At 36.2% G+C, this 16,406-nt stretch overlaps 2 protein-coding genes across 2 annotated transcripts; one reads left to right on the top strand and one right to left on the bottom strand.

The window, feature by feature from the left end:
• The first annotated feature begins 2,450 nt into the window (after positions 1 to 2,450).
• Positions 2,451 to 4,280, top strand: LOC121255408 (anthocyanidin 3-O-glucosyltransferase 7-like). Its single transcript, XM_041155709.1, has 2 exons — positions 2,451 to 3,973; positions 4,133 to 4,280. Exon 1 carries the CDS (start codon positions 2,561 to 2,563, stop codon positions 3,971 to 3,973), a length of 1,413 nt encoding a protein of 470 aa, XP_041011643.1. The 5' UTR covers positions 2,451 to 2,560; the 3' UTR covers positions 4,133 to 4,280.
• Positions 4,281 to 13,587: 9,307 nt separating this feature from the next.
• On the bottom strand, positions 13,588 to 15,783 carry LOC121255464 (dehydration-responsive element-binding protein 2C-like). Its single transcript, XM_041155810.1, has 2 exons — positions 15,523 to 15,783; positions 13,588 to 14,912 (listed from the first exon to the last, which is right to left on the bottom strand). The coding sequence occupies exons 1-2, from the start codon at positions 15,552 to 15,554 to the stop codon at positions 13,976 to 13,978; spliced, it is 969 nt and encodes a 322-aa protein (XP_041011744.1). The 5' UTR covers positions 15,555 to 15,783; the 3' UTR covers positions 13,588 to 13,975.
• Between the last annotated feature and the right edge of the window lie 623 nt (positions 15,784 to 16,406).

The raw sequence follows: 16,406 nt of genomic DNA, 5'->3' as shown, positions 1-16,406 counted from the left end.
AATTTTCTTGGGGGCCAATTTCGAATTATGAATAAAATTTAAGAGCTATTTTAAATTCTGGTTAAAGAAATTATCAAGCCATATGTAGATCCGTCACTGTATATAATCTCTCTCAGTTGATCATCTAAAATACAAAGTCTTCTCTCTTTTTGTTATCTCTTAAAATAGTATTTAGACTATGAATTATTCTAAGATGAGACGCTTGAGATTTGTTAAAGTGAATAAATTTGTAGAGCAATTTAATAAGCCGTGCGATATTTTCCACTGTATTTTCTTACACGAATTGAATTCTTTCTTACAAGAATTGAATTACTTTTAAACACCTACGAATGGTAGGTTTAAGATTTTTGTTTGAAAAATAAAGCATGCATTTAATGGCTTGAAAGAAAAGAAACTTGCTCGGTCGCCGTACGTCGTGGTCGTGGAGGAAGCTACGCCACAGGCCCACAAGTCGACGTTTAGAATATATTTAAAGCTCGGTTGGGATTAAAAATCATTTTATTTCATTTTATTTTATTTTATTTTATTATTATAATTTTTTTAAATTTATATATAAAATATAATTAATAATTCAATTTTTTAAAATAATAAAATATTAAAAATATTAAAAAATATTTTTCTAATAATATTTTATTCAACTTTTAACTTTCATCTAAAATTATCTTATCTTATCTCTCTATCCAAACCTCACCTAAAAAATGTTTATACAATATAATTTAATTTAAAAAATAAATTTAAAAATTCAAATTTTATAAATTAAATATTATTATTTAAATAAATGACATATATACTTTGTCCACAAATTTAATAAGTTGTTATCATTATGGCCTAGTTTAGATAATAAAGTTTTGAGAATATTTTATTATTATTTTTTACATATTTGTTACTATCATTTAATATTATATTATTATTTATTATTATTATTTATAGAATATTTAAGAATACAGTATTCAAAATCAAATTTATGTCTCTGGGCGTGTATGTTTCCTTATATTAAATATGAGAAGATCGAGACGTGAAATATTTTCTTTAACCAGCTACCAGCGCGGTCCGTGGCACGTGTTACTTTCCGGGCAGGTGTTTCTTTCCGCCAAAGTCTCTGGCCTGAAGGCTTACGTCCCGTTTGAAAGTTGCAATAAATAATATTTTTTGAAGAATATTGATTAGGAAAAACTTTCAGCCAAAGTAGTGATAGCGATTGTTGCATCCATCATCATCAGTAATGCGTGGAGCTTTCTAGTCCATGCATGGGGATGAAATGTGTGAGAATAAATGCCCAAAATTTTATAAAAAGATAAGAATGCTGGAGGTATTTGAACTGGAATACGGGCAGCTTGCTGCAGCTTGGAGTGTAAATTAATAAAGACGAAACATATATAATTATATAATTTGTAGTGTTGTTGGCGCAGTTAAAATCATATAAAAATTCATGATCCCAGTCGCAATGTATTTAAATAGACTATTTAAGAGGAAAACATGATCGTCCCCCTTAGGCTCTGTCTTAATTATTAAGGTTTTTTACAGATGAGATAAGATTAAAGTTAAAAGTTGAATAACATATTGTTACAATATATATTTTTAATATTATTTTTATTTTGAAATTTAAAAAAATTAAATTATTAATTTTATTTTGTATAGAAATTTGAAAAAAATGTAATGATTAGATAAAATGAGATAAAATGAATTGAGAGGAGTTGTGAAATTAAACAAACAAAACCTTAGAGCATTCCTAGCTAGTGCCGCAAAGGTACATTTTTCCTATAATTTGAGGAAAATTAATTTTAGAGATTTGGTTAAAATCTCTCCTACATCTGAATTCTTATTTTAGAGAAAAAGTTTGGGAGATGAACAGTGATTCTCTATCTCCTAAATTATTTTTTATCAATATTTTATTCTAATAAATAAAATAATTTTTTTTCACTCATTTACACTTTTTGTGATACTCATATTTATTATAGTTTTAAAAAATATTTTAAAAATAATTTAAATAATTATGAAAATATAAACAAATTAATTTTAAAAATATTATCATACCCGCAAAGAAATAATTTATTTTTTTTAAAAAATATTCACTAGAATAATAGTTCAAAATATAAGAAAAAATATTGAATAGTTAAGTTTGTAAATAGAAGTGAGAGAAAAAAAATAGAGAAATATTATTTTAATATAATAAAAAAATGATACGGAATGAGATGTAAGCAGATTTTTAGAAAATGAGTAAAATTTTAAAAAAAATTAGAAAATGTGCTTTCTATCAAAATTATAGTAACTTTTGAAGGAACGGGACGGGAATGCTTTGAAATGCTCTGAGAAGTGTTTTGAAATCAGGTGTTAGGTACACCTACGCTTCGAAGACTTTGAGATGATGACTCGCACCAACCGGCCAGCTGATTGAACGTTGGAACGTAGGATCCTTGTTCATTTTGTGTATATATGTAAAGATGGATGGTTAACGTTTTGTAACAAGTTACGTATTAGAATTTAGATCAGCATTGAGCATTCCTCGCTTGATCCCTCGCTCGATTAAAGACCTACATCCAGGCCGGGCAGGTTTGAGATCATGTCGCTCACAGAAAAGACCCCGCAAAAGCATGTGGCGGTGTTGCCTTTCCCATTCGGCAGCCATCCAGCGCCGCTTCTGAATCTGGTTCGCAAATTAGCACACGCTGCCCCTGACGTTCGGTTCTCTTTCATAAACACTGCCAAGTCCAACCACTCACTCTTCTCCGCTGCAAAAGCCGACGTCACCTTTCCGCCCAACATAAAAGCCTATGATCTCGACGATGGCATACCGGCGGGTCATGTGCTTTCTCAAAATCCACTGGAGGTAGTGGAACTTTTTCTCAATGACTCCCCGGCCGACAACGTCAAAAAGGGGATAGAGGCGGCAGTCGCGGAGACTGGGAAGAGTATCTCCTACTTGTTCTCCGATGCATTCCTGACATTTGCTGGGGACGTGGCGGAGTCTTTTCATGCTGCATGGATCCCGGTTTGGCTCGCTTTGCCCTCCTCACTCTCTTCTCATGTTTACACCGACCTTCTCCGCAAGCGTTACTCCTGTAATTACGTTGGGGCTGGAGCTAGACGTGAAGATGAAGATGGAACCCTGGAATTCATTCCAGGGCTGTCATCAATGCGTGTTTCCGACTTGCCGGAGGAGGTGCTGGTACCGGAGAATCAAGAAGAGTCACTTTTCTCACGCGCGCTGGCCCAAACTGGATTGGTGCTACCACGAGCTACTGCCGTAGTAATGAACTTCTGTGAAGAGCTAAACCCTCCTCTTCTCAATCAGGATCTAGAAACGAAGTTCGGAAAGGTGCTTAACGTGGGCTTTCTCACCATATCGTTGCCACCACCGCCATTGCCACCGTCGAGCTCGGATTTAACGGGGTGCCTGTCGTGGTTGGATGAGAGGAAAGCTAGGTCGGTCGCTTATGTTAGCTTTGGAACTACGGCTTACTTACCCCATAAAGAGTTAACAGCAATTGCCGAGGCACTGGAAGCGAGTGGGATTCCATTTCTTTGGTCTCTCATGGATAACATGAAGGAACTCCTGCCCGGAAAGTTTCTTGAAAAGACAAGCTCGCAAGGAAAAATAGTGGCATGGACGAATCAAACACAAGTGCTTGCACATACTTCGATAGGTGTCTTCGTGACGCACTGTGGTTGCAACTCTGTGTACGAGAGTATGGTATTTGGAGTACCGATGATCGGCCGGCCGTTCTTCGGTGACCAACGAATGACTGGACGGATGGTAGAGGAAGTATGGAAGATTGGTCTCATAGTAGAGGGTGGAAAACTCACAAAGGGTGGTTTGCTTAAGAGCTTGGAACTCATCCTGGATCATAAAATAGGTAAGGAGATGAGGGAGAAGGCCCAATCCCTCGAAGATATTGTACACAAGGCTGCTAGCCCCGGTGGCAGTGCTACACGAGATTTCAGTAATTTGGTGGAGTTGATATCTGCGTCTTAAGAAAAATGATAACACAATTATATTTATTTGATAATCATCAACAACAAACATATATATCTTCTTAAAAATTCAGAAAAATTAATTTAAAAAAAAAAAAAAAGATTGTTGATGGTTAATGTCAAATAATTATCAATTAATTGTGTGCTAGCTCTCTAAGCTGCTAGCTAGCAAGACTCGTGTGCAAGCAGTTGATGATCTTCGTGTTTTCTGACCAATCTGTGTAGCTGCTTCAAATTAAAGTGATTCACCATGCATCTATGTGATGAATTAGTTTCTTAATAAATAATCCATGCGTGATTTGTATTAATCTCTTTGCTGCTATGAGCTATATATATATATATATATATATATATATATATATGTTAACTATTTTACTTTCCTAAAAATTCTACCTCAATGTTAGACGTATTGACACGTAATTAATTGCAAATTAGTATAAACAGTATTAATATGTTCTTTTATTTATAAGTAATAATATATGAATCCTACAATAGTACTGTGTTTTGAGTCTCGACACTCTCATGCCTTTATCATACAATAAGAGTAGACATCGACACAAGAAACTTTTAATCACTGTACTACACACGTACGGACAGGCCGCCGCCGCCGCGTTGCATTAATATATTGTCTACCAAGAAGTTAATTTTTTTCTTAAACAGTTTTTAAAATTTCTTATTAAACATTAAAAAAATCATAAACTCATTAAAAAATATTTTTTAATTAATCATTAAGTAAACAAAAAAAAAAAGTCAATCGGTGGAGAGTCTCTTGTACGTGAGAATATCATTTCCCACATGGTAGGGGAATTGGATTATAGTATTATTCTGAAGTATATGCTTTGAAGAAGACGTGGGTAATGCATGAACCTTAAGTACAAGATCACGAGATCGAGCATGCAGGCCGGAGGAAGTTAATATCCACCAGAAGAAAATAATGACTTCGTGGCTTCAGGGGTTACAGAGAACGCGGTAGGCACGTGGTTACACTTGATTGGTAACTGCTTGCATTATTATTGGTATATATATATATGCTTCTATTATGGAGGGCAGCAGTTATTATATAACGAGAAATCATTAGGACCGGTCCGGCTGCTATTAGCTAAATAATAACCTCCCAATCACACAGTGATATCTAAGACTTCCATCACACTTATCTTCAACAGCACCACATAAGAAAAGTGCAAACTCTTCTTCGTGATTGAATCCCCTTACCCCTTGCATCCCCTTGAAGTTGATTTCAGCCCATCGAAGCTGATTGCAGGTGAAAAACTAGGTGTCTCAATTGAAACCAGAGGTAGAAGAGACCAAAGGCGACGAGGATGAGAACAAAGATGCAAAGGAACAGCAGCATGCACGACAACAGCCATTTTGGAACTCAGATTTCGCTATTCTGGTTTTCAAAACGATATTGTTAAAAAGAAAAGAAGCAAACCATTGGTTCAAACTCAAACCCAGAACTTCCCCTTTGCATTGAAAAAAAAAATTGAATTAAAATTGATAGAATATGTAGCTGGGAAGCAATGAAAATGGACCAAAAAAGTTAATTTACTCTGTTTAATCCGTTTCCAGAGATATTAAGTCAAATTTTTCATCGAGTCAAGCTTCTCAATGTGGTTCGTGGTGAACACAAAAATCCTCTCGCTCCCTCAGCAAGACCATAACCCGTTTGTAAAATTTAACAATCCCGAGAGCGTAATCGTATTATTCCCACCATCATCACCTGAGCCACAACCCCCACCTCGCATTTCACCCGAGTCAAACTTAGAGAGCAATTTATGTCCTCGATGACAATTATGGACTTGGAGCTCGTCTTCATCAGCAGCTTCGTGAGTCAGAGAGTGAAGCCTCGTTTCTCTTCTGGTAAAGGACGCTATAAGAAGGTTTGAGCTTGCCTTTGCGTGACAATGTGTTCCCAGAGAATGGTGATGCCGTTGTAGGTGTCGACGATGCTTTCATTGTTGGAGAGGCCAAAGGTGATGGCACTTGAGTTTAGGGAGTGGGTGAGGCTGAGGCGGCTACTGGTGATGGAGACGGAAGAGCTGAGGTAGAGCTGGACGGTGTTGTAGAGCTCGTTTGTGTTGACTTTGTCGATCTTGGTGATGTTGAACTAGTAGTAGGAGGAGAACCAGTGGAAAATCCGGTTCAAGAGCTTGACAGTGGCGAACTGGAGTTTGGGTGGGAAGAATACTTACGTCGGCGTCGGACTGAGGGTGGTGCACAGAGAGCAGCGAGGAAGAGAAGGGCAGAAGGCGGTGCAAATGAGAAAGGGGTTAGCATACATAAGACCTTGATTCTTTGTGGTGGAGTGTATTTCTCTTTCAGTGTTTTTTTCTTACATGACTTAAATTGAATGAAGGGCTATTTTTGTGGGATTTGCAGTCTGACCGTTGTGAAGCGGTTCTGTTATATAATATATATATATATAGAGTTTTTTCTTTCTAAGCAATATATATGTTAACATGATGTTTCGCACATTTTTGGGCCAGGTTCCGACAACTCTAGTCTTCCAAAACGGGTTTGCAAAAGACAAGTGAAAATATAACTTGGGGAGGACGGCCTTGGGGCTAGGAAGTCTCTAATACTAAAGTTAGTAAGTGTTCTTGAAAATTTGTAAATAAGTAAAGGATTATAGGGATCAGAGAGCTTTCTCGTATCTAGAGATTGCTATTTATATCGTGGGTTGGGGGAGGTGAAGATCGTCCTTTTCCTTACAGAGGTCGTGCCTTTTCTGTTGTTTATGCTGTCAGAATCTTTTAATGCGGTGTGGCTTCTGCGACGGCACCATAAATGTGGCGTGTAGTCTAGTAGTGGCGCAATTAATGCGGTGTGGCTTCCTGGCCTTGTGTTCATCCCTTGTGAGCCGTAGATGGTCTAATACCGATGGATCGAGGGCCTTCTGCATTTCCCGCTGCGCTCTATGAAATTCTCTGGGTTCTGAATGCGGCCGCAGATTGTCTAACTGACTTGTCTTGTCGACTGCTCGACAACTTTTCCTGGTAGCTGTTTCGCCCCCTATACGGACTTGGTGGCCTTTGAGCATGGTATTGGGCCGAGGCTCAGTGAGCTTTGTGAAGTGGAAAAAATCTTCTTACAATATATAATATATATATATATATCTATAAGTAGTGTTAATGCATGCATGGATTATACATGTATGGAGTATGCCCCCCCCCCCCCCCCCCCCCCCCCCCCCCCAGGAAGCTCCCATTAGTTTAAATTCATTTTTTGTGTATTTTTTATTTTTTCTAAATGTTATAAAAACTATACAAATGCACTAGTTATAACTTTTTTAATCATTTAAAAAGAAATCAAAGCGGTAGCAATAACTTTGAGGGAGCAAAATGAGGAGACTAACTAGTATTATTCTAGTAATATTTATATATGCATGAGGTTGTAAGTATGTAATAGATAGAGGGTAAAATTAATTTTACAGAAGTACACTTTTATCTCATAATATAAATATAAATATTTTCATCACTTTTAGATTATTTCTTTATACTTTTCTAAAAGACAATTAAAAAATTGATTAACAATATCACCTCGTTATAGATAAAAAAAAGTAACATGAAAGTCATGTAATATGTAAATTGTTTTGTACAGAAAACTTCACATATAATTAACATCTGACACACAATATATATATACATATTTATAAATAATATTTACAATCTTAAGGAGTGTAAACTTTGTACACTATTTTTAAAGAAAGTAAGTAAATTTGAGACATATATCAAAATTTTATTTTTTTAATAGTGGATCTTACTTTTTTTCAAATAAAGTTTACGGAATTTACACACTTTAGAACAATATCTAACTCATATAAATATATATATATATATATGCTTTGGGGGTAATTTAATTTTTGATAGAGGGCGGAAGTGCATCCATGTTGAACTGTTTATAAATGCTTTGTGACAATTTCTGCTCAAATTATTTGCGATGATAATTTTAATTTGGTCATAAAAAGTTATTTTTAACAACAAATTTTTACCCGTCGGAAATAAAATGAGGGAAATGCAAAAAATTGACTTTTTGCGATAAAATTAAAATTGTCGCAAAAGAATTGGTCGCAAAAAAAATAAAAAATAAAAACCAATTTTCTTGTAATGGTTTTTGCGGCAACCAAGAAATGCCGCAAAACTTTAAAATTTCGCTGCAATAAAAAAAATATACTATTGAAATTGCCGTATGACACCATTTTTGCCGAGCAATTTACATACACATGACTTTCATGTAAGTATCCCCTCGATGTTTTTCCTCAATTCGAGACAACTGCTATTTTATGTGGAAAGCTCCATAGACCATCATGTAAATCTCAAGTATCATTGAAAAAGATAATATTATGTAGAATATTCTATTTCATATAATATATAGTACTAATATTACCAATTATTTATTGAAATTCAACAATAAATTAAGGGATTTAGTATCTCAACCTAGCTGCCCAAAAATTAAGGAAAATTAAATAAAGTAAGGACGACCGGTTATAAAACAAACAACTATGTAGTAAACTGGACCAATGGTTATCAAACTAATTTTATCTTTTGATGGTGTGTTTTCACAATTGGAACAACGGTTAGGCTTAATTCCCCAATCTAAGAATTTATAGAGAATTAACTTAGTATAAAACAGAGAGAAGAAAACTAGAGAAGGGAAAGTAGAAAACTGTAGAAAAATGAGACTTCAAGATTCGCGTCTTTCTTGATTGACTACTGAATGAATATATATAGTTAGTTTATTTACACGTGTTGTATTTCTATTGTTAGTTAATTACAAGTAGACTACGTCATCTTTAACACTCTCCCTCAAAATGTGAAATGAATGTTCATGATTCTCATCTTGGAGAAGAGATAGGAGAATTGTCTAACAGGTAATGCTTTTGTAAGTATGTTTGTTATTTGATGTTGAGACGACACATCCAGTGTACAAATGAGCCCTGATTGTAGCTTTTCTCTAACAAGATGAAAATCAATTTCTATTTACTTTTTTCTCTCATGAAATACTGGATTTGCTGCTATCGGTAATGTTGTCTTACTGTCACAGTACAATACAGCTGGAGAGGAATGTGTTACACCAAGATCCTTCAGCAAAGAAACCAACCATGTGATCTCACAAGCACTTGATACAAGAGCTCGATACTTAGCCTTTGGAGATGGTCGTGATATAGAATTTTGTTTCTTGAATTTTCAGGAGATAAGTAAATCACCAAGAAATATACAAAATCCAATGACTGATCTTCTAGTATATGGGCATGTGTCCCAATCTAAATATGAAAAACATTTCAAATATAGAGTGGATTTTTTAGAGAAAAATATACCTTTCCCTGCACTATTCTTCACATAATGTAAAATCTTATTTGCAACATCTAAATGTATAGCAGCAGACTTGTCCATAAAATTATCCATAAATTGACTCAAGTTATTTACAACTAAAGCTAAATTTGGTCGTGTAATGGTCAAGTATAACAATCTTCCTATAAGTCTCTTGTAACTTGTAGGATCAACCAAGAGATCTTCATCTGATTTCTTTAATCTAAGATTGGGTTCCATAAGAACTTGTACTGGTTTACAAGCAAGCAGACTTGCAACACTGAGAAGTTCTAGTGCATAATGCCTTTGGCATAAAGATATGCCTTTTCTTGTACGTGCCAGTTTCGAACCCATGAAATATTTAAGATTCCCAGAGTCTTTTATCTAGAACTGATTGTGGAGATAAACTTTGAAATCTTGTACTGATTGTAAATCATTGCTAGCAACAATGATATCATTTACAAAAGCCAGCAATATAATAAAGGAAGAATCTGTTATCTTTGTGAACAAATAATAGTCACACTTGGACTGAGTGAATCCACAACTGAGTAAAACCACTGCTTAGATGTCTGTTTAAGTGTTTAAGTCCTTAGAGAAACTTAACTAATCTACATAGTCGAGTCTCCCCCTTGCTACCATAACTAAGTGGTAGTTTCATATAAACTTCTTCATCTAATGACCCATGGAGAAATGCATTATTTATATCAAGTTGATGTAAGTTCCAATTATACATTGTAGCAACAACCAATAGACAACGTATAGAAGTTAACTTGGCAACTGGAGAGAAGGTATCCAAGTAGTCAAGACCTTCTTGTTGGGTGTAACCCTTGGCAATAAGTCAGGCTTTATATCTTTCGATTGAACCATATAAATTGTAATTGATTTTAAACACCCATTTACTTCCAATGAGATGTTTATTAGGAGGTAAAGTTGTGAGTTCCCATGTATGATTTGCCTTAAGAGCAGTCAACTCTTCTACCATAGTTTTGCGCCAATGAGGATATTGGACAACTTGATGATAGAATTTGGATTCAAAGTTTAATGACAAACTAAGAGTGAAAGCACGATGTGCAAAAGAAAGTTTGTCATATGATAAAAAACTAGAAATGGAGTAAAGAGAATAATTGTGCTTACCAGTAGCAGTAGCCATAGAAGAAACAAGAAGGGTAGAAATAGATTGTAGCAAGTTACAATGATATTGCTGTAAGTATGAAGGAGGATGCTTAACCCGAGATGACTTTCTGACTTGTGGAATGGCAGTATTTGTTTCTATTTGAAGTGGGAGTTCATCAACAAAGTTTGTAAGATTAGGTGTATTATCAACAAAAGAGTATGGGAGGTCAGACTCATTGATAAGTGTAGGAAGAACAAGATAATCAAGAGAGTCTGTGAGGTTAGATGCATTGATGAATGTCTCATCTAAGGAAGAGTCAGGTTTAAAGGAGAACAAATGTTCATAGAAAATAACATCTCTAGAAAGAAATATGGAGTTAGTGTATAAGTCAAAAAGTTTATATCCTTTGATAACAAATGGATATCCAAGAAAACTATACTTTAGAGCACAAGAATCAAACTTAGATCGATTAGCATACAATGTGGTGGCATAACACAAACACCCAAATACCTGAATGTGAGAATATGAAGGAGGAGATGAGTGAAGCATTTCATAAGGGGATTTATTTGATAGAAAATGAGTAGGAAGTCTGTTTATGATATAAGTAGCAGTGAGAATGCAATCCCCCCCAAAATTTAAGGCGTAAATTGGATTGAAAGCATATAGCTCTGGCCACTTCAAGAAGCTGCCTATGTTTGCGTTTTATTATACCATTTTGTTGTGGAGTGGCAACACAACTACGTTGATGAATAATGCCTTTGGAAGAATAAAAAGAATGCATGTTGAATTCTAAATCATTATCGCTATATAGGACTTTCATGGTTTTGTGATATTGATTTTCAATCAAAGAAATAAAGGAAAGCAACTTAGATTGAACATCTGATTTGACTTTGAGAAGGAAAACCCAAGTGGTTCTAGTGAAGTCATCTATAATAGTGAGGAAATAATGAAAACCTTCCAAAGTTGGTGTGGAAAAAGGGCCCCAAATAACACAATGAATAATGTGAAATGGACAAGTGGTAGATGAAGAACTAATTGGAAAAGATAAACGAGATTGTTTAGCATAATGACAAACATCACAATTAGAATGAAAAAATTTTATTGAAGGACATTGTTTGTGCAGTAACAATTGTTTAGTATGAGAAGTGTGACCTAAACGACAATGCCACAAATCAAAAGAAACAGTGTTTACATGAGTAGGTACAAAAGTGTTGTTTATGTGAGTAGTATTTACAGAAACAATGTTTACATGAATTGTGTTTGAAGATACAACTGAGTTTGAAGAAGCTGATGGAGACAACAAGTAATATAGGCCACTTTTTACTTTACACAACCCAATCTTCTTCTATTGGTATAGGTCCTCGATAAAATAAAATTGAGCAAGAAAGATTAGGGAACAAGTGTTACAATTAACCAACTTACTGGCATATAAGAGATTGAATGAGAAAGAGAGGATGCAAAGGACATTATTCAAGATTAAAGATTTAGAAAGCTTAACAGAACCAATTTGTGAGACAGGAACTTTAAGACCAGTTAGAAGGGTAATAAACATGGAGGTAACAACTGAGAAAGATTGGAAAAATTGAATAGAATAAACCATGTGCTCAGTAGCACTCGTATCAATAATCCAAGTAATGAAAGAAGAATTATGAAAAAAATTATGTTTCAATGAAGAAAGAACGAAAGAAGAAGCAATTATACCTGATTGACCAAGAATAGATTCGATATTATGATGAGAGGAACTACCTACAAGATTAACCATGGGAGTATTAGCAGAAGATTTATGACTCTCAATCATGGATAAGAGTTGTTGGTACTGTTCTTGAGTAAAAGGAAATTGAGGGAACTCAGCAACTTGAGGCTCTTGTGAATTGAAAGGTAACTCGGATGGTTGGCAACCAGAAACGGAATTAAGCCAATGTTTATTCATCTTGAAGCCACACGGGTAACCATGAAGTTTGTAACACTTTTCTTTGGTGTGGCCAGTCATACCAAAGTGGCTGCGAAGAGGTTTGGGTTTCTAATTATTACGTTGAGGTCGTGATTGAACCCGGGAGTTGATTGTTGGTTGAACATTGATCAAGGCAGCAACTTCAAGACTAGGTACAAGAACAGGTAAGATAGCACGTTGTCTTTCAACTTGTAGAATCAAAGAAAAAACACGGAGTAATGAGAGAGAGAGGATCCATAAGAAGGATCTGATCCCGAACAATAGAGAAAGAATCACTGAGACTAGTCAAGAAACACACGACATATTCTTCATTGTGGCACTCAATAAAAGCTTTAACAACCCCACATCGACAATTAGAAACACAACCACAAGTAGGAATAGGATGATAGACCATCAATTTGTCCCATAGGGTTTTGAGTTGAGTGAGATAAGAGGTTACAGAAAGATCACCTTGTTGCAGAGAACCAAGTAATTTTTGCAATTAGAAAATGCGAGAAGCATTTTGTTGAGAAAAACATTTTTACAGAGATCTTTGGTAGTACAAATGAAGATACAACTAGCAGCAATCTCTTTTGGTACAGAATTTAGCAACCACGATAGGATCATATCATTGCAGCGTAACCAAGCTTAATGGAAAGCATCAGAAGAATCTGCTAGAAACTGCAAAGAACCATTAATAAATGAGAGTTTATTTTATTTTTATTTTTATTTTTATTATTTTTATTTTTATTTATGTTGGAAACCTCTCCAAGGCAAGGCCCTTCAAACCCACAAGTACAAAATAAATCCCGATCCCGTGCACCGCACCTTCGAAAGTTTCCATACACGAAATTAGTTAAATCGCTAACTTTTCACCAGAAAATGTGGTCCCAAAGGATTGTTTATACCCATGAGGTGTTGAACCTTGACTTTGAAGGGAGTAATATCCTAAAACCAATACGTTCATCACTTAGGCCAATCCCTTAGGGTTAATAAATGAGAGTTTATTCTTGGCCGATAAAGCCATGCGTATAGATGGACTCCATGTGTGATAATTTTCACCCGAGAGAACTTGAGTGACAAGACTAAGACCAAGATTATCTCCATGATGGAGAAAGTAGGAAGCAGGGTGTAGAAGAATTATCATTTGGATTAACAATGGAAGAAGCGGAAGAAGAAGACGCCATTGTTGAAAGAAAAATCTGATACCATGTAAAACAGAGAAGAAAACCAGAGAAGGGGAGAGTAGAAAATTGAAGAAAAAGGAGATTTCAAGATTTGTCTTTCTTGATTTCTGTGCATGTACATATGACTACGGAATGAATATATATAGTTAGTTTATTTACACATGCTGTATTTCTATTGATAGTTAATTACAAGTAGACCACCATCTCTAACGGTTGGTAGTATTAAAGAATACAAGTCTCAAGTCTGCATATCAAACAAATTTATCAAAACAAACAAGAATTATCAGCTCTCACAGTCAGAAATCTCATCATCCCAAATCAAGTTTATCCAGTACCCATCCATCATTCTAATAGTGATCCTGACTGACTATCTTATTGCAAGAAGTCAAAGGCAACTCTGGAATTGGAATTAGTTGTTCACTCCACATTATTCAGACTTGACATCAACTTTGGAATCTAAATTCTAGAACTGGTATGGCAGATCTACTGGCTGCCCCCAATATTGGTTCCTTTCAGGGGCTGCCATCGAGGACCCCAGTTGGCCATCATCGAAACCCAAACCCAGTATCGATTCCATGTTACATAGAGGACTATTGTCTAGGAGCCCCCTAAGTTCATCCAAATCACACATTTCATCCATAGAATAATCATGTCCACCATCCCAATAACAATTCCCAACGCCACTAGCTTCCTGTTTGATGTCATGGAGATCATCCTTTGCTTCTGGCCTCGCAGAATAATCCTGTCCATCCTCCCAATGAAAGTTTGAAATGTCAGTAAATCCCGGTTTGATGTCGCAGGGTTCATCCTTTGCTTCTGACTGTGACATCCTATTCGGCATGGCAGCTTCAGGTACTGCAGCTAGCCGACTACACATTCTTGATTCAACTTCCCCACTCTCATTTCTCAAATTTGGGATAAGAGGCTTCACATCTATTTCTTCGGCTGCACAGACCCCGGAGTGGTTGAATGTAGTCGTAGAATCAGAGCCTGATGGAGTTGCTTCCGCACAAGTTCCTGATGAAGTGGTGACTGAACAACAACCCGGAAAATTGAGGCGGGCACGAGAACCATACATTGCCTTTGCAGCGTCATCATAAGCAAACGCAGCTTCAACTGCATTAGCATAAGTACCAAGCCAAAGCCTTTTCCCTTTGTTTGGCTGCCGAATTTCTGCAACCCACTTACCCCATGTCCTCTGCCGAACTCCTCTGTAATCACATTTCGAGTTCTCAGGCCCTCCCTTTCCTTTCATACATCCCTTCTTCGACCCAATAGCCGGAGCTCTACCAATGGGTTTATCGTTGCAAGAATCAAGCTGGGCGGTCTGTTCTTTCCACTTGGAGAGGGTCTCAGCCACGGACAAACATCCATCTCGCCCCATACGCGACTTCCCCTTCCTGGAATATTTCAACGAAAAAGACGTCATATTAGCACCTTATTTTTGCAGAACTCTATTCACAGAATCTAGGCTATAGTATTGCACAGCAGAAGCAACAATCAAGTAACAAAGTTATTATTCCGAATGTGGGACTGTCAGAATCTGCACTACCATTGGAAGAAAAACTCAATAAAAAATAAATAAATTCAACAAAGAAATGCAGTGACTTAACTTATAAAGATATAGCTTAATATCAAAAGTAGTTCGCATCAGAGCAAAAAACCTATTAGTTATTCCCCACAAACAGTAGGCCAGTTTTGCACAAAATCTAAGACTTCATTCGGCTCCAATTTCTCGAATTTTTATTTTACGATTTCCAAATGCAAACCTGTAGTACTCTACCCAGATAGAAGACCAATTGATTCCCAAATTCAACGAAAATCCTAAGCCCCACACAATCCAAAACCCTTTTTTCCACCGAAGTCCCGAACCTTCCCAGAATAAAACCAACTAAGAACACAAATCAGGAATCCCTAATCGAAGCCGCTAACCCCCCAACCAAAAAAAAAAAAAAAAAAACTAAAAGCAAAACCAATGAAATGAAAAAGGAAATGTTCAAATCAACCAACCTCGTAATGGTAGCATCCGACGACACGGCCATCGAAGAAACCCACCACCGCTTATGATCGTGATCTTTCTTTATTCAGTGCGCGGTTTGTTTGCAGATGTGGTGTACTCTAAGCTTTCCAGGGTAGAGAAACACAAAAACGTTAATTCGGAAGGAGCTTCAGAGATATTTATACGCTTCTCCACTCCAGTAGATATTTTCTCACGTGGCGCTTTGTAATGGCGTCGTTGCTTGCGTCAAATGTCCCTCGAGAAGCTACCCGAAGCCCGGACCACTCTCAAGAGTAAAGCCAGGCTGTCTTTGGATTAGGAAAAATAAAAATAAAAAATAAAGAAGCCAGGCTGTCTTTCTTGGCTCCGAAGTCTTTTCTACTTTTTATTTTTATATTATAAATATCTCTGTACTCCTAATTTAACAGATTGGGTCAAACTTGGCCGTTGGTCCTTTTCTTTTTCTCGAAGGAATTGATCTTTAGCACCCATTTGCCAAGTTAGTCTGGATCAATATCTTAGCCAATAAGGAAACGTTTGGATATTTACATAAGATGAGATAATTTTTGCATCAGTTTTTTTACGGGCTGGAGATTTGGCATAGGAATTGTGCACGAACGAGTTGATTGCCACGTCAACTATAAGAAAAGAAATAAAAGAAATAAAAAGAAAATAGAATATGATTGCCCAACATGAACGAAAGGTTGAAAGCTGCAAAACTAAACTAGAGGTGTTCGTCGTTCCTTCGCGATCCATTTTGCATAACCCATTTCTGACACCATTCACGTTCGTCTTCCTCATTTACATTTGTTATTTCTTTATCTCCAAAATACTGATTTTTACAATCCATTTCTGAAACTCATTCACGTTCGTTGTTCCTCTACGACCCGTTCCT

The sequence above is a fragment of the Juglans microcarpa x Juglans regia genome, chromosome 3D, assembly GCF_004785595.1.
Source record: "Juglans microcarpa x Juglans regia isolate MS1-56 chromosome 3D, Jm3101_v1.0, whole genome shotgun sequence".
Taxonomy (NCBI): Eukaryota; Viridiplantae; Streptophyta; class Magnoliopsida; order Fagales; family Juglandaceae; genus Juglans; species Juglans microcarpa x Juglans regia.
This window is presented reverse-complemented; position numbering and strand designations above follow the sequence as displayed.

Excerpts from the sequence above, each read along its gene's own strand:
- LOC121255464 (XM_041155810.1), bottom strand. The coding sequence starts at position 15,554 with ATGGCCGTGTCGTCGGATGCTACCATTACGAG. Across the intron at positions 14,913-15,522 it reads TCGGATGCTACCATTACGAG|GAAGGGGAAGTCGCGTATGG; the intron begins GTTGGTTGATTT and ends GAAATATTCCAG.
- LOC121255408 (XM_041155709.1), top strand. The coding sequence starts at position 2,561 with ATGTCGCTCACAGAAAAGACCCCGCAAAAGCATGTGGCGGTGTTGCCT.